Source organism: Nipponia nippon, unplaced genomic scaffold (genome assembly GCF_047370975.1).
Source record: "Nipponia nippon isolate SJK-2023a ecotype South Korea unplaced genomic scaffold, ASM4737097v1 scaffold_5, whole genome shotgun sequence".
Classification (NCBI taxonomy): Eukaryota; Metazoa; Chordata; class Aves; order Pelecaniformes; family Threskiornithidae; genus Nipponia; species Nipponia nippon.
The window spans coordinates 39,965,610-39,989,052 of record NW_028262369.1 but is presented as its reverse complement, the minus strand read 5'-3'; the positions used below and the strand labels follow the sequence as shown (position 1 = coordinate 39,989,052).

At 38.5% G+C, this 23,443-nt stretch overlaps 1 protein-coding gene across 5 annotated transcripts in view; it reads left to right on the top strand.

Annotated features, from left to right (window-relative positions):
- Nucleotides 1-17,712, top strand: part of ARHGAP29 (Rho GTPase activating protein 29) — a 54,984-nt gene extending 37,272 nt beyond the window's left edge. For 3 of the 5 annotated variants that reach the window (XM_087733180.1, XM_087733181.1, XM_087733184.1), the window contains 19 exons: nucleotides 2,103-2,163; nucleotides 2,641-2,778; nucleotides 3,054-3,118; nucleotides 3,626-3,736; nucleotides 3,869-3,949; nucleotides 4,246-4,434; nucleotides 4,673-4,810; nucleotides 6,121-6,311; nucleotides 8,108-8,274; nucleotides 8,821-8,949; nucleotides 9,121-9,219; nucleotides 10,731-10,894; nucleotides 11,146-11,334; nucleotides 11,486-11,623; nucleotides 13,214-13,446; nucleotides 14,171-14,477; nucleotides 14,647-14,755; nucleotides 15,109-15,228; nucleotides 15,747-17,712. In XM_087733180.1, the coding sequence (XP_087589306.1) occupies nucleotides 2,103-2,163; nucleotides 2,641-2,778; nucleotides 3,054-3,118; nucleotides 3,626-3,736; nucleotides 3,869-3,949; nucleotides 4,246-4,434; nucleotides 4,673-4,810; nucleotides 6,121-6,311; nucleotides 8,108-8,274; nucleotides 8,821-8,949; nucleotides 9,121-9,219; nucleotides 10,731-10,894; nucleotides 11,146-11,334; nucleotides 11,486-11,623; nucleotides 13,214-13,446; nucleotides 14,171-14,477; nucleotides 14,647-14,755; nucleotides 15,109-15,228; nucleotides 15,747-16,648 (3,531 nt within the window). In that variant the 3' untranslated portion in view covers nucleotides 16,649-17,712. The remainder of the gene's footprint in view (nucleotides 1-2,102; nucleotides 2,164-2,640; nucleotides 2,779-3,053; nucleotides 3,119-3,625; nucleotides 3,737-3,868; nucleotides 3,950-4,245; nucleotides 4,435-4,672; nucleotides 4,811-6,120; nucleotides 6,312-8,107; nucleotides 8,275-8,820; nucleotides 8,950-9,120; nucleotides 9,220-10,730; nucleotides 10,895-11,145; nucleotides 11,335-11,485; nucleotides 11,624-13,213; nucleotides 13,447-14,170; nucleotides 14,478-14,646; nucleotides 14,756-15,108; nucleotides 15,229-15,746) is intronic. The other 2 variants (XM_087733182.1, XM_087733183.1) reach the window with 2 other exon arrangements.
- The last annotated feature ends 5,731 nt before the right edge of the window (nucleotides 17,713-23,443 follow it).

The window sequence follows — 23,443 nt, the reverse complement described above, 5'->3', positions numbered from 1 at the left end:
CTTAAGCTAAATGATATGTATACCCCCTCTTAGGAAATGTAATTGTTCTCATTTTAGCCCTTGTGGTACAACCAGAAGTACAAGGTGGAAGCAAAGATATTTCTTAATTAAAAACAGGAGAGCTTTAGAATACATTGGAAGAGACGAGACAGGCATGTCTGACCTTTCATTACTCAACAAGCTATTTGAATGCTGTTCAATGCTATGTAGATCTGAGAGCATAATAAAGGAGAAGGATAAAATTTTCAAAATGCATGCGGAGATTTGCCTCTGTCAGGGTGAAAGTTCTTGGGTAATGGGAAAAAGAGGCAGAAGAGACTGGTTAAAGTTGAGAAGTGAAATCTATCTAGAAGTCGGGCTTTTTGTTTGTTTTTATTTTTGCTAGGCTCACTGAGATGAGTCATTGGATGCTTGAGGGGGCAAGCTGTATGGGTCAAGTTCTGGTAATAAGTTGTAGGACATCAGTAAAAGTAGTTGTCCATGTGCTTGCTTTTAAAATGTGGTATTACATCTTTGCGGTGGGGTGAATGTGGATGGATGAACGAACATTGATTAGCTGCCCTAACTAGACTGTGTGCCTGAATTACTGGAAAGGAGTGAACAGTTCTCAGGACTGAAATGATTTAGGTCTTATAGAATGGGAAATAATTTTTTAGGGCTAAAACTTGTAAGTGTCTACTGAGTTTATATTAAATATGTGGTTTTTTCTTATTATTTGTTCTTCCCTAGCAACTGTATGCCACTTTAAAATCTACTTGAAGACAGTAATACTTTATACCCAAATCAGAACTAAACCTGGGAATGTTCAGGCTTGCTGTGCAACTGAATATTGATCCATCTCTAAATTCAGATTTATTTTTTTTTTTACCGTTCGGTGGATAGACAGATTTTGATGGATTTCCCACCTGTTCTGAAAAAGCCCTTCCATTTTATTGAAACTCTCTTTTATTAGACAGCAATTGTACTAGTGTTCCACTTTCTTAGGAATGGAGCTGTTCTTTAGACTGTAGTTTGATTCTGTTCAATGTAATTGATGATTAATACCTTGCATGTTTTGCTATATGGAAAAGCTGCTTTTGCTGTGAAGTAAACAGTGATTGCTGAGGGATTTTGGTGTGATTTATGATCGGTTTCCATTTACATTTAAAAAACCAACCAAACAAACAAGAACTACTTGCATCATTGTTATTGTGCTCCATTTTAGCTTTAAGTCTGAAAATAAAACAGCACCAAAGTCTAAAATGGAAACAAGCTGTTCTTGTAAAGCTTAAGGCCACTTTGCAGCCATTGCTTGGCCTTTGTCTTCTGCCTGCTCTCTGCTTCTGAGTTTTCAAGAGTAGTTTACTCATTTAAAATGATGTAGGGTTGTGTTCGGTTTTGGTTTGTTTGTTTGTTTGTTTTAAAAAGAGGGTGGTGGTTACTAGGTAAACTTTTTGTTCATTTAAATTTGTTCAGCAGCGTGGTTTACAGCATAGTCCTACAAATAGTTCAGCTTGCACAATTAAAGGGGTAGCAAAATACAGCATGAGGACAAAGACAGGGATGAAATCATGTGCTAAAATCCTTTTATTATTGGATTAAATTCTGTCGGGTTGTACTGATTGTCAGGGCTTCATTAGCAAGTGTTACTAGTTAGCTGTTGTGCCTACAGTGCACACTTGCAAGTAATTTAGGAGAAATCATAACTTTATTACCTTGAGGAAGAAATACAAGATTCTAATGGCTTGTAGAATGGTGTCTGTTATATGTCTATAACATTAGGTCGGTATGAAATGCTTTTTAAAAGATAGGTGAGGATCTAAGAAAAGCTGAAGGTCACTTAAATATCAGCCTGATTCGTTAAACAGTTAACTCTTTCATCACAGCCTTTCAAGATTGTTTATTTAAAGGTATATAATGATTCCTTGCTATTTATTATGTCTCAATCAACAGTTATGGGAGCTTAGAAGATATTGTGCCTTACATAAGAGGGAGTTACAGTACAGTTTGTTGCTTTATCTGCAAAAAAAGAAAGGGGCAGGTGATGCCATTTATTTTGTTAGCCTGTCAGTTCCAGTGAGAGCTTTTCTTTGCTAACTTAATGTTTTGTTCTTGTATACCAGTCTTTTGAGAATCTTTCTGTGGAGTCTGGGGGTTCACTGCATGAAAGGGATGATATTCAAGGTAGGTCATTCATTTAATATTAATAAACACCATGCTGTATCTGTGTTTTCATCCTCTAAAATGTTATTAATCAGTTGCTTGGTCACTTTTTTACACCTATGCTGCCATTAAAACTTCACTGTAAAACTTTGCTATTGCAGAGGTTTTATGCTTTTGTGAATAACCAACCTGGGTTGCTTGTCAAGGAGAAAAAGAACCAAGGCCTGAAGCATTCTGTATGTCATCATATGATTGGAGTTTTGTTGGGTCACTTTCTTTAAGAAAGTTATGTTCACCGTATGACTACTCCAGATAAAATACTATGACCCTTTAATTTGTTCTAAAACCTCTGTCAGTCCTGTTTAGAGTCAACTAGCATTAAAGACCAACTCAAGATCAGAGCTGCTTAAGCATTCACAGTTGGCTAATACTGGCTTTGCTCTCAGTGTGTGGTCATGTCTAAAATTCACTTCTTTGTGTTCGATGCTTTATTTTCAGGACATCTTCGAGCAGAGGAGGTTGATAGCATGCTCCTAAGAAATGACAGTGGAATTGAATCGGCTCTGTCCTATGCTAAAGCATGGTCAAAATATACCAAGGATGTAGTCGCATGGGTAGAAAAAAAGCTTAGCTTGGGTGAGTGGCTCTTTCAGGCATTTAATCAGCTTTGTTGTGATGAAATTAAATCTGTTGTCAGGCCTCTGTGCTGCAGACTGTCAATAATGTGATTTCTAAATTAGTAGCTGTTCTGCTGAAGTGGACAACTATCGCACATTTCCTATAATTAAAAGCCTGTAACAAAGTGAAGGTGGTCCCTTCTGTAGCCTATCTGCTAGAGGAAGAATGTAAAAAGCATGTAGCATGTGGTACAACTGTTAGTGTAAACAGTAACTGTGAATTTTTTTTAACAGAAGTGGAGTGTGCTAAAAACTTAGCAAAAATGGCTGAAACTGCTAAAGCTGTTGTTGGACACCAGGTGAGTACATCTTAGGGGCTTTATTTTAAAGTCTTAGATATGTATTGGATGCCTTGCCCAAAACCAAAACTCTGGGCATGTTGAAGAATGGATTTTTAAGTTGATACAGAATTGATTTATACTGTAAATCACTGGTTAAAAGATCTGCTGTATTTTATGTCTTTTCATCTCCTATGGAAATTTGGATATATAAATTTATTTTTGTTGAAAGTGCAGAATCGCCTTATAGTTTTCACAATATGCTTTTTTCTGTCTAATATCTAATATTTTTCTGTCTAATGCTTTATGATTTGGACTTGTAGACCTCTCTTTCAGAGTGTTTTCGTAGTAAAATGAAATATAGCTGAGAAATTAGTCATTTTCTACATTCATACGTAACTCTGACTTCCAAACACACATATAAATACCTTACTAAATTTAATTGAAAATCTAGTTCAATTATCAAGACATTTAGAATGTCAGCATACCTTACCTAGAACATTAATGTTTTGTTGTGTGTAATTTTAGGATTATATGCCGTTCCAATCAATATTCATTAATGCTTTTCAAAATGATATTGAGAACAATCAACTTTGGCAACAAACAGCTGCTGCTCTCCAGTCTAACAAATTTGTGCAGGTAAGCTTAAAGCAAAAGACCAAGATATTGTTTAGGTTTTTAAAAAAATTCTTGTAGCAGCACAGATTATTCAAAAGAACAAACTTGCAGCCTATAAGCCTTTTATGTACTCTGTTAATGTTTCCTATCTAGCCTCTTCTCGGAAGGAAAAATGAGTTGGATAGACAAAGGAAAGATATCAAGGAGCTTTGGCAGCGTGAACAGAAAAAAATGGTTGGTATTTCTTTCATATCTAACAGTGTTCGATCTGAAGTTCTCCAAAAGGATGATACTTTCAAACTAGGCTGTTATGCACTTAAATTCACATGTAGAATCCATAGGGCTTATTGGATGTAGTATGTAACTGTCAATTTCATGACATACTCGTACCTGTAAGAGGTTATCTTTCTATGACTAAGTACTTTGAACTGCAGCACACAGACCCATGCGTAACAGCCTCTTTAAACATCACATTAAATCACTGGAAAATCATTAATTCTTTTGCTTTTTTCTTTTGTTGCATTCGGCAGCAAGAGCTGGAAGCCGCTCTAAGAAAAGCGAAGTTGCTATATACACAGCGTCAAGATGAGTATGAAAAGGCAAAATCCTGCACTGCACGTGCTGAGGAGGAATATCTTAGCTCAAGTGGAAGCTTTGTGAAAGATTTCAGCAAGCAACTGGAAAAAAAAAGAAGGCTAGAAGAGGAAGCTCTTCAAAAAGTAAGAGTTTTTGTTCCTTGCTTTTAAAGTTAAGCCTACACTGGTTTTACTCATGCTTTCCCAATGGGAGCATTTCAGCAAGTGTTCTGTTCATAATTCTTAATTTTGATCATGCTATGCTCTTTTGGGCTTTATTCGAAATGGGAATCTCCAATTACAAACATCTTGTGTTGTTTTTTTTTTCTTCTAGTATCAAGGCCTATAGTCCATCAATCCTTTATACTTGTGTTTTCTCTAGGCTGAAGAGGCCAATGAACACTATAAAGCAAGCATGGCAGAGGTTGAAGAAAAAAGAAATTATTTGGAAAGCTTTAAAAGTGATGTCTTAACACAGCTTCGGGAGCTTATTTACCAGTGTGATCTTACTCTAAAAGCTGTAAGCGTGCTGTTTAAAACATGTTTGGCACAGATATATAAATATTGTTAAGACTAAGAGAAAGGCCTATCCATAGTGTTAACTGCTTAACATAGAAAGTTTTTAAGGACAGAGGAAGAATAGGGTAAAATAGAAAAAGAAGGAAAACTTCTAGTATGTTTGTGGTGTTCTCTTTCTGTTGGGAGTTTAAAAAAGAAGAGGGAGGGTGTTATTTGTCTTGAATGTCTTTTTGAGTTTTTTATATGAACTGTCACCTTGCAAGAACCCTGACTACACAATTCTTGTAAAATCTCTCTAAGAATATTGATGGCAGTAGTGTTACTCCATTGCTTAAGAGTACACCTCCCATTCCCATTATTTTCATTAGTGCATTAGTGAAGATGTTTGGCTCAAGCACAGAACGGACATTAACACACTGCAGCATGGAGCCTGCTAATCTTGATAACAGTCTCAATTACTACAGGATCCATTGCAACTAACTTAATGTATTAATTTAATGTATGTAAATAAGCAAAGGATTGTCAAAACCAGTATATCTACACAGAGTTTTTAAAAAAGCTTTAAGAGCGCATTATGCCAATAGATGTGTACTTTTTTAGATAAGACACGGCCAACTTAATACTGGGGTGGGGAAGGAAAAAAAAAACAACCCCAAACACATACCCCTCTCCCCAAGCAACCCAAAACCCAACCCGTAAGACCAGTAGAAAGCTTAAGACAAACTTGTCAGTTCAAGTATATCTCAATTGAAAACTACTTTGCAACCCCAAAGCTGAAGAAGCAGCCATGTAGCATCCCCTTTCCTGGTCTCTGCCTTGTGATAAAATATTTTAGAAGTTTTATGTAATTTCACAAAGAAAGTGTTCAGTTCATCTGTTGGGACAAGAAGTTTTGTCCATTTCTTGTCTCAAGGTGATATGGAGCTCATCTGGGTTTGGAACTCCAACTACTTCATCATTGTAGTGGTGACTAAAATTCCCCCTAGAGCATGAACAATGCCTTCTTGGTAGCAAAAACCCTCGCTGTTTATCTTGATCATCCCAAAGTGGAAAGCCATTGGAATTGCCTTTGCTACCTGGAGGATTCAGTAACCCAGAGAGAAGAGGAATACTAGTATCTGTACTACAGATGAAGTTTTTTGCAGACTTTCAGGAATCTTGCACAAAGTCCATCCCTACAAATGTTGCTATTTTCTAGAATTTTTCTAGTCTTATAACTTTCTGATGGGATATTAATTTGGGTTGAGTAAAGTGCAAGTGAAACATTTAGGAAATGATCTACGAATACCAAAATTTTTCTTCTCCCACCAGGCAACAGTTAACCTGTTCCAGCTGCAGCACGCTCAGGTTGTATCTCTTCCAGTTAACTGCCAGTCCCTCTGTGAGAGTGCCAAACTCTATGAGCCTGGTCAGCAGTATTCAGAGTTTGTGAAAAGTTTGCCAAAGGAAGGTGTTCCTATGGAATCAGGTTCTTTTGAAACCCGGAGTTCCCAGGTTGATGGGTGAGTCACAAACTACAGGTGGCACTTGCTTGGTTTAGAATTAAATGCTAGGCACACGTTTAACAATAAAACAACATTTTTTGAGGAATTAAATGAATCCTGGTGTTTCACCATGCTTTACCATTCTCTATTTCTTTGACTTATCTTTTGGCAGATTATATATAATGTTGATATTAAAACCTGACTTTAAATTCCGAAACAGAATGTCATTTTGTGTAATAAGCATTGCTAAAACATTGACAATTGTGCGAGAATTGACTTGTTGCTATTATAATGTAGATACTGGTTAACATGAAAAATGTAAATTTCGAACTCTGTAGTGTGGTGTGGCAGTAGTATTTGATAGTCAATTTAGAAAGTCTGAGGAGGTAGTTTTCCTCTTCTGCAGCCCTTGCTGCTACCGTACCTTCTTTCATATTGTTTAGGTTTGGCAACTTTTTGCCGGGAAGTGTTGCTTGATTTCTGTCTCATGCTACGTGACTAAAAAAAGTTTAGAGTCCACATGTCCCTGTGTTATAACTTCATTATTTTTTTCCAACCTGTGTGAAATGGTAGTTTTTACTGTTAATCTGTTAAAGATATAGCTAATGTGGAAGTAAAGATTACAAGACAAAAAGACAGCTCCTAGAGTCATATGCCAAATGCTTTTCCACCTTTAACTTGTTGTAAAATATTCATCTTGGCACTAAAGCACCAGAATATCCATTCCAATCTGTGTGTTTCACAGTTCTACAGGAAAGTGGCGTCATCGTCTTTCAAAAGGAAACTAAATACAAAAAAAACCTAAGGCTTGAGTCAGACTTCTAGCAACAAAAGCCAGGAAATTCAAAGTTAAAGCTGAGATTCTTAGTTCTTGTCTGTAAATTTCCTGCCTTTTAAGACTGATTTAGGCTGTACTCACAAACTTTGACTTAGAGCGATTTAACTATGCAGCTCCCCGAGAAACTGATGAGCATGAAATTTCAAACTCTTTGTGTGCTTTCCCAGCTATTTACTGCTTAAGATTTATAGGAGCGTGTTTTTTCTCTTCTCTCCCCACCTTTTGTTTTCTTTGACATGGCCTTGTGATTCTTCGTGTACTTGAAGTGATCATTTTTATTGTTTAGTTTTGCATTTATTTAAGGGACAGTAGCTTGGAGAAATGCAAATTTTAATGTTTTTAAGTCTTTATTTTCTTCAGCTGGATAGGGTAGAACTGATTAAGGAACAGCTTCCTGACCACTAAACTTGGCTAGCAGGCCATTTTGTCCACAGGGTGCTTCAGCATTTTACATTAATTACTGTTAACAGTTTTCTGTCCTTATCTTGAGGGCAGATTTTCACAATGGACTGACTAAGCTCTCTGGCAGCTTCAACATATTTTCTGTACTTTTAAAAAAGCACAACATTTTAACACCTATATGTTTATAGGTGAATGGTCCTGATGGCTGGGCAGAGAATCCTTTGGAGGAAAGCATAAAAGTAGGATGCAATAGCCTCTGAATTATTCTGAAATGTCGATGAACAGATTTGCTGTTTTTTCAAAGACTGCAAAATAATAGTTATAATACCTTGCATAGATGTGGAAAAACTGATTTATGGATGGGGAGGAAACACTGGGAAATGGCACATATTTAATTAAAAATAAATGGCCACTTTTTTTTTAATTTGGGCTTTAATAATTACATGTCAAATATGTATGTTCATGAACAGCAACTCACTGAAGCATTTTTAGTGCCCAGGGATAAAAAAAAATACATTGCTTTTCATTTAATTCTATCTTATTCACTCTTCAAGTTACTTTCTTCTTTCTGCAGGGTTTTTAATAAGCAATCAACAAACAGTGTCCGTACATCACATGGTAACTTATCTCAGTGTTCAGGAGATTTTCCTGCTCAGACGTTAGATGATGTGGGAAGCCCAATTTACCACCGTTCACAAAAGATTGGAGAGAAGAGGTCTTCCAGCAGCACAGATATCCAAGGTAGTTGTTCTGTATTTCATCTCAGTTCAGTTTCTAAATAAAAATACCAGAAAAAAATCAGGTTCTTGATGTCTCCTTGCCAGAAATGTAGCACTGAAAGGGTTAAAAAATGTATTTTAAAGTTTGAAGCCTATAAAAACAGTTATGTACTTGAGTGTAATGACAAATGGAAAACTGCCTGTATGTATACCTAGATTCTTTGACAAGAAAGGTGAGATGCAATTCAAACACAAGTACTGTCAAGCTCTGTACTAAACTATTTCAATTAACTTCAGCAATTTAAGATCCATTGTTTTTGCAAATACTGCCTTGATTTCAGGTCTTTTGCAAAAGCACAAGTGTCAAGTTTTCTACAATTCACTTTCTCAGATCCTGAAGCTTTGACAGGAATATATGCTGTGCGTTTTTTTTCACTGTATTGCATGTTCATGTAACTTTTGCAGTATTTTTCTATTTTTAATATAATCATAGTTAGTCTTTAAATAAAAAGAAAATAATGTAATTTTGTCCTTGACATTTGGAATTTGCGGATTTTCTTTTCAAAAGCAATGCGAGGGCCACCACCGTTCAGGTCATGGTCTGTTGGTAACCAGAGTGGAGGAATGTGCAGTGATTCTGAAAGCGCAGGGGGAAGCAGCGAGTCGCGATCCATGGATTCTCCATCTGCTAGCCCAGGTACAGCTACACTCACCGCTATACTAATTTGAAGTCTTTTCTTTGGACCGTTTTACATTAATGAAGATATCGCTGTTAGTTTAGCAAGTGTGGGACAGAGCCTATAATGAAAATGAGCGGTTGGGTGGAACTGATTCTTACAGCTTCCTGAAAATTTTTCTCATCTGCTAGGGGATTTTAAAAGACGACTTCCCCGAACACCTTCCACTGGTACAATGTCATCTGCAGATGATCTTGATGAAAGAGAGCCACCATCTCCTTCAGACTGTGGTAATGTTGTTTTCATACCTGAAGTCCCCAGAAGATGCTTTTTGTTGTAGAGTGTGGCTTTTCCTTTTAATGTGCTTAAGGAAAGTACATTAACAAGGCTGTGATTACGAACAGCATTGTTTTTCAATACCGTGTGCATCCCCTTGAGGTTGAGAGCTGAAGAATAATGTTCAGGTCACTTTAATGAAGCGGTGCAGAATTGTCTTCATACATTTAGATTAACTATATGGGCAGCCTTTGAACATTTCTAGTGTCTTCACCCTCCTGAGGTAAACATAAATGATCCACCAGCCATTCCCTCCAGACATTTGCATTTAAAATTAGCTACATGGCACTGAAGTATGTAAGATCACTTCTAAACTTTGAAGTGAAATGCACAGATATGGAGAGTTGGTAATGGGCAAACTGGAAAAAAGTGGATCCAAATGTTTAGGGTAATAACTGAGATTTTACCCTTTTCAATTTAGATAAGCAAGCTTGGTAATGTTTTGACCAGACCATTTCTAATTTTCAGATGAATTTTGACTGTATAAAGACAATGTTGCCACAGGTACTGAAACCTGAATAACTGGATTATCAGAAATAGTTCTATGGGATGTCTGCAGTACTTACAAATTAGTTCTGAAATATTTGTGGCACTTGCTCAGTAAAGCCTTTAGGAAATTCTTCAGTTAGTCCTTATTTCCTAAATCTATACTTTGCCTTCTAGGAACGAGCCTGTGGTTAACAATACTAATTTAGATCCAGATGTAAAGCATGGCAGCATGTTAATGAATGCAAACTTTCACTTGGAGTGGTATCGTTTAATCAATACTTGAGCTTCTAAGAAGCTTTCTGGGCAATTAACTGTGTTAAGTTTTTATCTGTAAAAAAAGGATTTTGGTTCACAGAGTTTTGTTGATAGCATTTGAAGTAAATTGCTTGAAAAAAAAAATGGCCACAAAAAGTACCAGTTGCTATTCTGTTTCAGAATCCTCTAGAAAATATGTTGATGCTATCATAGGAGACTGAGAATTGGTGATTCTCTTTTATTTTATATGGTTTCTGCTGTGAGGGTGTGTTAGTTCTTCCCTGCTGCAAAGTATACGTTTTGAAGTATTTCAGAAACACTGCAGGCCAAACCATAATGTCATCTTTCATCGTCTAGTACAGGATTTTGAAATACATAGAATGAAACTTTCATGAATAGTTGCCTGAACTGCAGGGCAGTTGGAATTAAATGTCCTAATATTTTCCCATGCCATTAATACAGGAGAAAACCGAAATACTTAAAAATGCAAAACTAATTGTTTGATTCCACTTTTATGTAAGACTATTTGATAAGTAGTGTGTCCGTTATGTAAACTGTAACATTGTTTTGCTTCCTTGTGATTGAAATGTTTTTGCTTACTTTGATAATTGCTATTACTTGCAGAATTCTGTGTTCTGCAGCACAGTTCTAAAAAATCAGAATAAATACCCTATCCCAATAGTAGATATTTGAGTGACTGTAACAGAGGAATTCTCTCCAGGTTTAAATGATCTGACATCTGAAACTGCAAATTCTCCAGGACCTTTCAGAAACGCTAATATGTCCAAAGCAGCACAAACACACAAACTGCGGAAGCTGAGAGCTCCATCTAAATGCAGAGAATGTGACAGCTTAGTGGTATTTCATGGAGCTGAATGCGAGGAGGTAAGTTAAAAAGTAGTTTAAATTGCTGCTTGGGATTTATGTAAAGTCAGGAGTTTTGGAAACTTGCATTATTTTTCTGTATAAAAAATACAGACTTTGTGGCTTGTAGAATCATCATGAACTCAAAGCACAAGCACAACAGACTAATAAATCTTTCCTTTTGCTCACATATGGGGTGACAAACAGCAGAGATATTTCTTATGGTGTCAGATTGTATCAAACCATGTGCTTTTTTTTTTTCTCCCCTGTAGTGTTCACTTGCATGCCATAAAAAATGTTTAGAGACTTTAGCTATTCAATGTGGGCACAAAAAACTTCATGGAAGGCTTCACTTGTTTGGAGTGGAATTTGCCCAAGCTGCTAAAAATGTTCCCGATGGCATTCCTTTCATCATCAAAAAGTGTACATCAGAAATTGAAAGCAGAGCACTGAATGTCAAGGTATGCTCAAGTTTGTTTATAAAACTTACGTATGAACAATCTTTAAAAAAAAAAAAAATCTTAAGATGTTAATGCTGTACTGTTGATATCATCTGTGTTTTACACTTGCCTTTCAAATTAAAAGAGAGTTGTGCTGGTCTTTTAATTTCAGGGCATCTATCGTGTGAATGGAGCCAAATCAAGAGTTGAAAAGCTTTGTCAAGCTTTTGAAAATGGAAAGGATTTGGTCGAGCTCTCAGAACTGTATGCACATGATATCAGCAATGTTCTCAAGCTGTATCTCCGCCAGGTATGTACTTGAGCGGTCAGATGGAAAACCAAAGTAGTGTAGTATCAGTATAAGAGGAAAAAAAAATCCTTTTCAGCAATCCTGCAGCAGAAGATGAAATGAGTGCCTTGTATATTTGCAGTAGGCTTCTTTATTTTCATATGGAGCCTGTGACAGGGGCAGGGAAAGCTGTGAGGTTGCTGACTGTTGGTATTACAATCTGTATTCCACATGGGCATAATGTCTCTTTAAATATTAGTACCATACACAGAACAAGCTTTTGTTTATCCACTTACAGTGAAGCTTTAATTTCTAAAACCTTTCGGGTTACTGAATTTGCCTGTCTTATGTGAAGTTTAAAACATTCCCATATTCTCGCTTCCTCACACAGACAGATGCCAATATATGGCTGTTAATATATGCTAACAAAAATTTCATGAAACACTCATAATGATCATGATGATGTGTTCATTATGGAGGGATTATCCATCTTTTTCTTTCAAAACGGAGCTTTAAAAGCTTCATGATTGAGTTTTCCAAAACAGTTTCAGTATGTATCTGAAAAGATGAGGCTGGGATGTTGCCCAGTGAAAATACTGAGTCACTCTGAAAACTTGTTAACCCTGAAAGGAATAATCCTTAGCTGCATTGTCCTGTCCTCTTCCTTACACTGGCTGTCAGAGATGAGCATTCCAATCCTATGATCATCACTATTAAGTTAAGTACTTTTGAAAAATTACAAATATGTACTCTGCCTACTTATTCAAGTGAAAAGGTAGCATGTTACATACATCATACTGGGGTACCGGTTTGAGGCACTGTGCTGTATTTTGAATAGGGTTCATAATTAAGAAGTCAAATAACATGTTTTCTTCTGGTCTTATTACTTCCTTTGTAGCTGATCTGTTGTTGTGGTTTTTAGGTAAACCTGCTCATTTTAAATGCAGGAACAGTGCTAGAAACATGCAGTTAAGACACTTTTAGACAGAATCCTGAGTTAAAACCCTATTTGGGATTAATTACTAAAACTAATTATTTCGAGTTTTATCTAGTCTTCCTAGTTTTTGCTTTTATCTAAGCTGGGGCAATGCAAATAGCCAGGTCAGGTTTGAGGTTTTTGTCTTTTTTTTTTATTATTATTATTAACTTTCATACTGAGAGAATGCTTAAATCACAATTAAAAACAAATGTTACATGGCCTAAAATCCAATTTAAAAAAATGGAATATGGAAAAATTTGATAGCACATGTAATATACTATCAAAGACTGGAAAAATAAATAACTGCTCTATTATCATGGTATTTGTGCATATGCAGTGTTAACACCTTCCCTCATAGCAATCACTTTCTTGAAATCTGTACCTGTATTGGTAAATGCTTAGTCTTGGAGCTATTACAGGAAAGGGCTAGCGAAAGATTTCCAGACAAAGGTGTAGGGAGGAGTGATTTTGTTATCTGAGATTGGATTTGATAAATTGTGGTTTGAGCTAATGAACAAGGATTAAACAATGTCATCATCTAAGAAAAGTTGCTAGACCAGACAAAGTTGAAGGAAACAAAGAAGTTAAAATTCAGGCTTGAGTATGTTTCTGAAATGTTCTTATTTCTTCAGCTTCCGGAACCCTTGATTTTGTTTCGGCTTTACAATGAGTTCATTGGACTTGCAAAAGAAAGCCAGAATGTTAATGAGGAATTGGACGCTAAACAAGCTAGCCCCAAATCAAAGAAAAGACAGTCAATTTGTATTGAACTGAATAGGATCATCATTAAAATTAAAGATCTTCTGAAACAGCTGCCTGTACCAAACTATAACACTCTTCAGTACCTTATTGGACACCTTCACAGGTGAGAAAAGACTTTAAATGCAAACTGATGTTGAAAAATAAACTGCTACATGCTGCATACTAGGAAACCCTTTTGTACCCTTTTGATGACTGTAGAGAAAGAAGTCGTATATACCTTAGAAGACAGTGTTCTGTTGCTGTTTCTTTTTCCAATGTAATGAATTCTCAGGTGAGAGAAGAATATGAAATGGAGAGAAAGGAGGGAAAGAGTTGAGATCCATTATTCTTGATTCTCTGCTAGCATTGGGGTCAGCAAGTAGTAACTAGTGGCAGCTGCAGGGACCTAGGTGTGATTTAAACCAGGATACGACCCACATAGGGCTGTGATTTGGTGGCTATTAACAGAAGATTGAAACTTGTATCATGTCTGTTAATAACCATTCTCCAGTTATGTTTCACTCCCTTGTCCTCCAAATGCTGGATTGTATGATGATGTGTGATGAGTATGTACCAAGCTGATGACTACCAATAAAAATGGATAATATTGGGCCACAGCTATATTATTACTTAGAATGAGAGACGTTCTTTTCCCCAACCCCAGAAATGCCAAATAGCCACAAATAACATTAAACATTCTGCCTGCCTACCAAACCCACCTTGGTTTTTTTATTGTCTTTTAGCCTCTTTAGACATAAGATAATATTTTAATATCTAAAATATTTCTGAAGTAGTAAAACCTTCTAACTCTTGGGGTTTGGGTTTTTTTTTTTCCCCTCGTTATGCAGGGTTACAGAACAGTCTGATGAAAATAAAATGTCAGCCAGCAACCTTGGCATAATATTTGGCCCAACTCTGATCAGGCCACGTCAAACAGATGCTACAGTTTCTTTGTCGTCACTTGTGGATTACCCTTATCAAGCCCGGGTAGTGGAGCTGCTCATAACATACTATGAAAAGATATTTGATGTTTCATTGAAACCACTTCTGAGCACATCTCAGTCTGAAGAAACTGCCATTACAGTCAGAGTTGCTTTATCAGCAGAAGAGAGGGAGCCACAGCAGCAGAGGAAGTCGTTTGTTGCCGTAAAGGAAGTGAGTGACTTTTCTTGTCCTGCTGCAGTGTTACCTGTGCCATCTTAACTTCTCTGTGAAATGCTGCAATGTTCCAGAGCATGTTTCTGTAAAATCTTTGTGGGTTTTTTTTGATGAGTGCATTTCCTCTTGACTTCTCATTTACTTTTGCTCTGACTTTTGTTAACAGGGTATTTTGATAGCTCCAAGTGAAAGCAGAGCTTCAGAAACAGCTGCATTGTTTTTGGAATCAAACAATAGCAAGAATACAAAAGAACAAGCAGATACATCTGTAACCGGTTAGTGTGCTTTTATTAAGTCTTGGGGTGGGTGAATAAGCAGTCATGGACGCATTAGATCATAGTGCATGCAGCTTTTTAATTTAGACAGAAGCAAGTGATAAAACCTGCTTATCACTGCTTGATATATTGTTTATCTTTGTAAGAGGAACGGAGAATTAAATCTTTCTAAAGGCTTTCAAGAAACCCGTGTTTATGGAATCAGAGCTTAAAGTATTTGGTAAGAGTGTTTTGGTTGCTCCCTTTTTAAAAGAAAATATAATTATGCTGTGACTCTGGATTTCTGAAATCCACTATGATGCTGCAAACCAATATCCAGCAATTAAAATGTTTTGACTATTGTTTTCCCCCAGAATGTGTATCATTGCCGCCCACTGGAACTAAACCCGAAGGCTCTGGGAGGAGTAATTCTCTGACAGAATCATCAGCTACCAGCATTTTGGATATTAATATTTCTGCTCCAAAAGAGCCAGGTTTGCTAAACTAACTATAAATCTTCTATAAGATTTTTTTTCTGTTTATCTGCCTGTGCTACTACAGTGGTTTGTTTTAATGTAGGTATGATTTCGTCTACTTTATTTAGGACTAACTACACATGATCCCTTTTAATTATACTGATTTTCAGTTGGTGTTACTAGTTCAGTCATGTCCAGTACATTAACAGTGCAACATTCTGAAACATACTAAAACTGAAAATATTCAGGGATGGGAAAGCACCAGCCAAAAAAGTGCAGTGTCTCTTTGCCTGTTTTCTCCTTAGTATCTTCCTTGGTTACATCTGTACAGTATGTTTTTTACTGCTATTGAAATGCTAACATTTAGTTAGAGTAGGATATTCTTAGTATGTATACAAGGTATACCAGCTGTTATCCTATTAAAATACCAGCTGTCAAGGGATCATTAATGAAGTTCGTATTCTGTTGGCAAAAGTGTTGCTGACTTCTCTTTATATTTGGCGCAACGGTCCAGTCACATCTATTTGTGTTTCTAGGTGATGCTGTGAGTCCAGCTTCAGAGAGAGACAATCATTCATTTGTTTCTCTAGGTGAAGACAGCTGTAAAATTAACTTATTTCCTGCAAAACCTAACCGTCAGATTACCAAAGTTCCATTGCGGGTTCCAAGGACAAAACCGGCTGCTCGCCCTGTGAGCCTACCTGTAGACCGAATACTTCCTGCGTGTGTTTTGAATGAAAGAAATTCACGAAACGCAGGAGCAGTAAGTCCAGAGAAGCTTGGCAGGAGCCCTACTATTGAAGAAGTTTCAGAGGTGAAGACGCTCCCTGCTGTAAATACCTGCTGCAGACTTCCTTGTTATGACACCCAGATGCTGCGAAAAACATGCGACAAGCAATATAAACAGTATGATATTACAGCAAGGACAGCAATGATCGTGACTAATGTGCCCCAGGAGAACCGAGCACTTGAGAGTGGAACTGCAGGTGCCTTATCTTCATCATGCAGCATTGGTAACAATTCAGCTAATGCCGTTCTTCCTAGTAAGCCATATTCTGTTTCTGTCAGGTCAGGAAGGACAGCAACAGAAGGGAATGGTCCTGATGCCAATCCTCTTGCTGCCTTCAGGGCACCAAGAACATTGCAACCACCCCCAGGGACATTTTATAAACCGCCCTCTACCAAATCAAAACAAAATGAAGAGGGTTCTTTTGCTAAAGCTTGTGCACCAACCAGTGCTAGCTCTGTGCTTCACCAAGATAATACTGTGAAACTGGCTAGCAGCTCTGCACTTCCATCAGGTGATCCTGAACAAAACACAAATGAACAAAAAACTAGCTCAGAGGATATTCACCCCATGGATCTGAAGCCTACTTACCAGAGACTGAGACCAAAAAGGATCCAAGAACTGGAACACAGGGAAGCTCATTTTGTATAGGGTGCAAATTCCTCTTGGACTGTATGCAATTTGATGTTGCCAGTGGAGGCTTCCCTTTGCCCCTTTATCCTTTGCCCCTTTATCCTTTGCCTTCCCTTAAGAATCCCACTTTTGTGCCATATTGGAGTTATTTTTATATATGCCGCATTTTAAAAATGGGGGGGAGGGCTGGGGAATTGTGAAGGAAATAAGTAAAACTTTTTTTGTAATTCAGTAGCTTTTCATAACGATTTAATGCATTCCCAGTCTAGATACAGCTAATGGGTTCATTGAATAAGACACTGAGCATCATTTCATTGTATGGAATGGAGCGCTTATTCATAGAGAAACAACTATTGCATGTAGCAGTGAAAGGAGCCATTTTTCATAATAGACATTATAATAAAAATGGAAGGTTTAATGTTCGCTGTCTAAGCATAAACCAAAGCTTGTGCTTTGCTCTGTAAAAGCATTTGTTCAGTTTTCTAATCTGTGCAATTAAAGCTTTGCTTCTGAACCGACTTACGTACTGGCCAGCATTACCTATAATTATGTATCATATGTGTATATTTTAGGCAGACATGGTTATCTGTTGTCAGTTTTCTATGTTGTCACTTTAATTTTTTTTTTTTTGTACAGCAAAGATGCACTTACTGAGCTTTATTCAGAAGCAGCGATCAATCCACATCTGGTTTCTTGTGTAGCTTAGCGAGTGGGGCAAATGTGCACAGCCTGTTCCTTTTGGATGCCCTTCTGGAGAGACTTATCAGTTGCAGTGGTGCTGTCTTTCCCAGGTGAATGAAAAGGCAGTGATTTGCTTGCAGTAGATCAGTTTCACTACTTAACCTGGTGTAACTGAAATGAAGAGCATTGTTTCCAAGTTTCAGTGAAGGAGCTGAAAATAACCAAAAATCTGCATTAGTAGGTGCATCTAATGGTTTTCACTTTGTATTTAAATGGTTTTTATGTGTACACTGTGTTATATTTGCTTTAAAATATATTAACTTGTTAACGTTTCAGTGACTCTATGGCTTCTATATCTGGATTTTTTCTAATTTATTAAAATACAGACATTTGGCCTTTGCTACAGTATAGTACTCTGCGGTATCTGTCTTCTGGGGATAGGGGTCAGCACGCTTTTCTTAATGAGATTACAATTAGCTTGACCCTTTCTCACATACTACAGAGTACAGTTATTTTAGCATGGTACTTTCTACTGATACAAGAACCAAGAGAACTCTCAGAGGACAGGAAGAGCAAAGAATCACTTTTCTGTTTTTACAACATAAAATATACTGGACTTTCCTACTCCATTCCCTTTGTGCTTTTTCCCAAAATACCCCAAATAAAATCCCACACTGCATTCAGTGGAGGTATTCTGATTTTTAGTTTCTGGAACAAAAGATATTAAACTCACAACTCTGAACTTCTGATTCCTTGTCACACTTCCATGGAAGCATGGCTCGTGCTTTTGGCAAAGGCCATGGATGGTTCTGGCCATGCTAGGAGCCATTTCTTTGGGGAGCTGCCTCATACTACAGAAAAGCTGAAGATGCCAAATGCTTCGATCTGCCCAGACCGGTATTGTGAGTTGCATAATACAAAATAAGAGGAGGGATAAAGGCTTCTTGACATAGATGGGAGTTTGTTCGACTTTGAGATGGGGGGGGGGAACCCCACACAACTGATTAATGAGCAGAAGCAGTATTAATGAAACATTACAGGCATTGTAGCAGAACCTCGTAGCACAGCTGTGAAAAGGATGGTGCTGATCAGTATAGATTAGGGCCACAAGATGGCAAATTAATTTGTAAGCTATTGTGAAATCTATTGTCTCACCATACTTTTTGAAGTGTTTTAGCATATGTGTAGCACTGAATATGCTAATGGCTTAAGTCTAGTTGGATGGAGGGTCTCCAGTACTCCCCAGGGCAGGCTGCTGAGGTGGAGAATTATGACAGCAAATACTAATCTGTGAGAAACAAACATTTTTTTAACCAAGTCATAATGCCAGTTACTACTGGTTGTTACCATATTGCTTTTTATGTACCATCTGCTTCCATGTTTTGCTAGTGTGAAAGGTTTCTGCTGTTTTAAATGTGCTTCAGGTCTTTGTTCGATGTTTCCCATAGCCAGGCAGCTACTGGCAGGCTGGGCCGGGAGCGGGAGAGCACAGTGCCCTTCTGCATGCGTGCGTATGCGAATGAGTAGGTGTCTCATAAAACCATGTTATTTTATGGAAAAAATGATCCCTTTCAAGAGATGAATTATGCATGTCCCTGCTCTACAATGTCTTTGACTCTTTATGCAAGACAAGTGAAGGAGCAAGTGCACTTCTTTTGAAATGAAAACCTTTGAAGCTTATTTAGGAGTTGTGACCCTGCTACCCAGGGTGGCGATGCCACAGGAGGGGCTGCGGGGCTGGGGCCAGGGGGTTCTTCCAGAACCTTCCTGTCAGACCGGGGGACGGGGCAGCCTGCGGGGGGCTGGGAGGCAGTGGCTTAAGGGCCAGCGTGTGACTTTTTAATCTGTAAATTTTTGTAAATGTTTGCACCTTGACGCCAAGGCCGTGTTTTGTTCGGGCTGGTACACTGAGGCCTTCCCCTCCCTGTGAGGAAGCGCCTCAGCAGGCCCCGGGGAGCGGCGGCCGCCTCCCGCCCGCGGGACAGAGCCCTGAGGAACCTGCTGCGGCGGAGGCGGGACGTGACCGGCCGCGGCGGCAGAGCCTTAAGTCTTAGGGGAAGAGACTTTGGCTTTCTTTTTGACTGCAAATGTTACTAATGGTCCCTATTGTTTCTTTCGGTTCTGATGCAGATTTCCCGAGGTCTCGTGTTTGAAATCGCTTCACCCTAACTGAATTGCAGTAATCCCACCCGCCTGCCCCAGGTGACAGGGCTCTGGGTCATGCAAAGTGCCAGCACCCTGTGGCTTGCCCTCTGGGAAGGAAACCGTTCTGTGTCACATTTGCTTGGTAATTGCGTTTTCTGAAGTCGTAATGCACTGCCTCATCCCGCTCTAAGCTCTGGCAGAGTACTGACTTCCATAAGTCCCTGACCTAATTAGTCATGACAGCTGTTTGTTTAGGAGGGCCCCTAATGCTACCAGAACTACCATTCTGAGACCATCTTTTCAAATACAGGGTTTGTTCAGATCTGAAGAAATACCTTCAGAAGTATCAGCCTCCTAGTATAGACTTTATTCTGCTTGTGCTGGTCATATTGGATATTTGGGAGGATTTTTATTCAGGAGTCCTTAAACTCGCAGATTGAGCTGTTCTGTATCAAGCAGGGGATTAAAACAATCTCCTTACAACTGAGCAGTGTTATTCTGCAAGCGCTAACTGCATCGAAGATATGTGTTTCTTTGCAGCCAAGCTGAACGTTCCTTCAGAAACCTTTCTCTTTCCCATAGCACAGCAGTGCTCACACATGAGGTAAGCTTTTGTGGTAAGTGTTCCAGTTTTTTAATTGCTTCTGTTTAAGAAGTCCTTGTTTTGCTTGCAAATCCATGAATTCTTTAGCTTCTGTGGTGTAGCAGAGGCCTAATTGAGTTCATCTGAAAGCTGACATGAAACACTCTGCTAAAGCAGTTAATGTGCGTACGCTAACATTGGTAACTTAGTTCAGAGCATGTTTGTACTTTTTAAATGACTCCTCTTCATACCTCTGTGGTTCACAGTACAGAGTGATCTCAGAGCACACAAACTTGATTCTTTTTGGATGAGACTAAACTAGAATGTGTGTTTCAGCAGTGTACCTGATGTGCTGCAGCTGCTAATGCATGTTGGGTCCGTGGGGCCAGACTGGAGCTCATCTGAAGTAACCCCCAGACACATTGTGTGTGCCGAGTCCTCAGCGCACACTGTTTCACTCTATAAATCTGCTCTTACTGGGCCATCCCACTTGTCAATGTACACATAGACTTAATATGCTGGGAAAATGGGAAAAAAACATTTCAACTTCCCACTAGCAAAGGGGGGGGGGGCGGTGTCTAATATTTACAAACAATGCTATTCTATATAACCATGTCAAAATGGAAATACATTTCACAGGAGAATGCTTTGGAGACAAGTCCTTCTGAATAAAATGTTCTATCTGCATGCCCATTTGTCTTTGTAGAGAGAGGGGAGTTCTGTTTTTAATTCAGAGTTGTGTGGGATCCTTGAAAAGTGTTTTCACTCACAGGTAAAAGGAAAAGCCATCCTAAATCTTCCAAAACGTAAAAAGTTTGAGGAAGGTGAATGCTAGGAAAATCCTCGCTCCTCAGCCCCTATGCTGCTGGATGACAAAGAGTGTCTATGTGAAGTAAACTGAATTATGCCAGAAATAGAAAACATGCCTTATGAGTTGGCACTTGGTGTGCTTTGCTTGTTTAACCACAGATTGGGGTGATTAGCCCACCACTGGGTTTGCACATGGACAAGATCTGTTTAAGATGCTACATTTCCCTGTGTTTTATGTGTGGAGGAGTCTGATTCTGATTGTCTTTCGTTCTTAGAAATACACCTTTCAAATGAAATTTTCACTGGCCTTTTATTCTCTCTGATTTCTTGTCAGTGCTCCCATTGAGCCATACCTTGTGAATAATACAGCTTCCACCGGTTTCTGTGCACTCGTTTCTTTGCAGCTTGTTCTTTGCCACCTATTCAAGTAGTGCAACTCGTTTCCTCGCTTTCTGTCTCCTTTCTTTCATTTTTTTACTAGCAGCCATATCCAAGAAATATTTTTGACATTTGACTCCAGCTTGCCACAACTTCCCATTCTTGTCCTTCAGGTCATTCCTTATCTATTTCATGGAGTGAGGCCTCTGAAACACGTAAGAAAAATTTAAAAACCCTCAGCTTGGGTTTTCCCCAGCAGTTTAAGATGCTGGGTGCAAAACTTAACTCAGAAAACCCCACCCTGTGTATGTGTAGCTTTCTCTACACGCACACAGATGTATCTGTTTATCTATATAAGATACATTTACACATGCATGCTCCTACAGTTTGCCTGGGCAAAATCGAGTTAGCATTAATTGTGTTAGCTTTCTAGCAAGGTTGTGTTTAGGGACATGCTCTTCTACATGTGTAAGAAAGAACATCTCACCAGTTAAGAAATTGTCTGGATGCTGGAAAGAATTATACCTGAAAATTAGAAGTGTTGGCCCATGAGCACACCCAGTACACACAAGTGTGCATATTTTCAAAGCTATCTTTTCAGGTAATTTTAAAATACTATTCATTTTAGATAAATCTTAGCTTTTGGTGCTGGGGAATTTACTAGGGATGCTTTTATAAGTTGCTGGACAAACAGCATTTAACCAGATTTGACTTTGTAATCAAAAGTCAGGAATAAGCCTGGAAATAAGAAAACTAACAAAATGCTGGTATTTAGAATACCTTTTAAACCTATAGTAGGTGAGGGGATAACAGAACACACACACCACATGACCCTATGCATTGAATGTAGGTGTTCATGAACGTACACCACAGGGAATTTTTATGTTATCAGATATCTATTGTAGGCATAATGCAAGAACTATCATCAAATCTCTATTTCCACTCATTGCTTTAATTATGTTCCGATACATAAATGGAATGCCTCCTTTTTTGCTGCTGCTGGCAACGAACTACAGATCATTAGGAAGTGTCTAAGGGATAGTGACAACTGTAGGTAGAGCTACTGGAGAAACTGTGCAGTGTGCTCCATAAGCTGAACTGTATTTTCCCCTCCCATGTGAACTGATAGGCCCCACATAAGCTTCCTCTGTTTACTTTCAAAGATCCCACTCTTTACAAAGCAAAAATAGGTCACAGACACAGCTGATGTAGCTGAACATAGAAAACAAATACACCCTACCATCATCCAATTGTGATGTAAAAAAAATCTAATTAGGAGAGATTAGTTTAATCTGTTAGAGCTGTCTCTGTGTACATGTAGGCAGCAAAAAAAGGATCCATTTTCTTAAAATAACTTGACTTTAAAACGTTTGCTTGCTGAGTAAAAGTATTAAATTGTCCCATTGCCTCGGACGTAGTCGTGGTGCTTAAACAGTCTGCAGCCAAGCAGCAGCAGCACTAGTTTCTCTGCTTTGCACCGCTTGTAATTAATCCGAGTGGACTTCCCTCTGTGTCTTTATAAAGCCCTTTGTTTCTCTGCCAAGATTGCAGCAGGGTGAGTCTCAGCTGTGATATGAACGTATGTCCAACAGAAATTAGATCAAAGCCACCTGTAAAAGACGAGCTTGCTGTGTCATCCTTTGTGAAGGAAGCCAGGTTAAAGTCAGTGGTTTAGGTGGCAAATCTGCTCAGAGGCTTGAAGGTCCTGACATGGCGCTGGGAAGGAAGCAGTGTGCGGTGCTCTGCTGTCAGAGCTGTGGTGTGGTCTGGTGTAAACCTATCGATTGTTAAATTCAGCGAAATTAAGTTTCATGGAGGATTCTCAAAGGTCTCCCCAAAGCCCTGTGAAAAAGAAAGAAACAAACACACATTGCCACATCCTTTTTCATTTTTTTTAAATAATGGAGGCTGGATTGGTGCTCAATTTCTACTTGGAAGAACAGCCACAACGAGGCAGTGAGGAAAGCTGTGATAATGCTCATACAGAGCTGTTGCCCGGCATGAGCACTCGTGGGAGGTTTTGCTGCATTGCTGTCTCTTTCAACCCTTACAGGTGAAAATCTATAAAGAATTCAATGTTCACTCAGTACTTTTTTGCTTCTGGATCTGACCATGCTAATTGAGGGGGTAATTTATGTTGGAGATGTGAAATGAGCCATTTAATACTAATATGCAACTTGATTGAGTAAATGTTAGTTGAAGTTGGACAGAGCTTG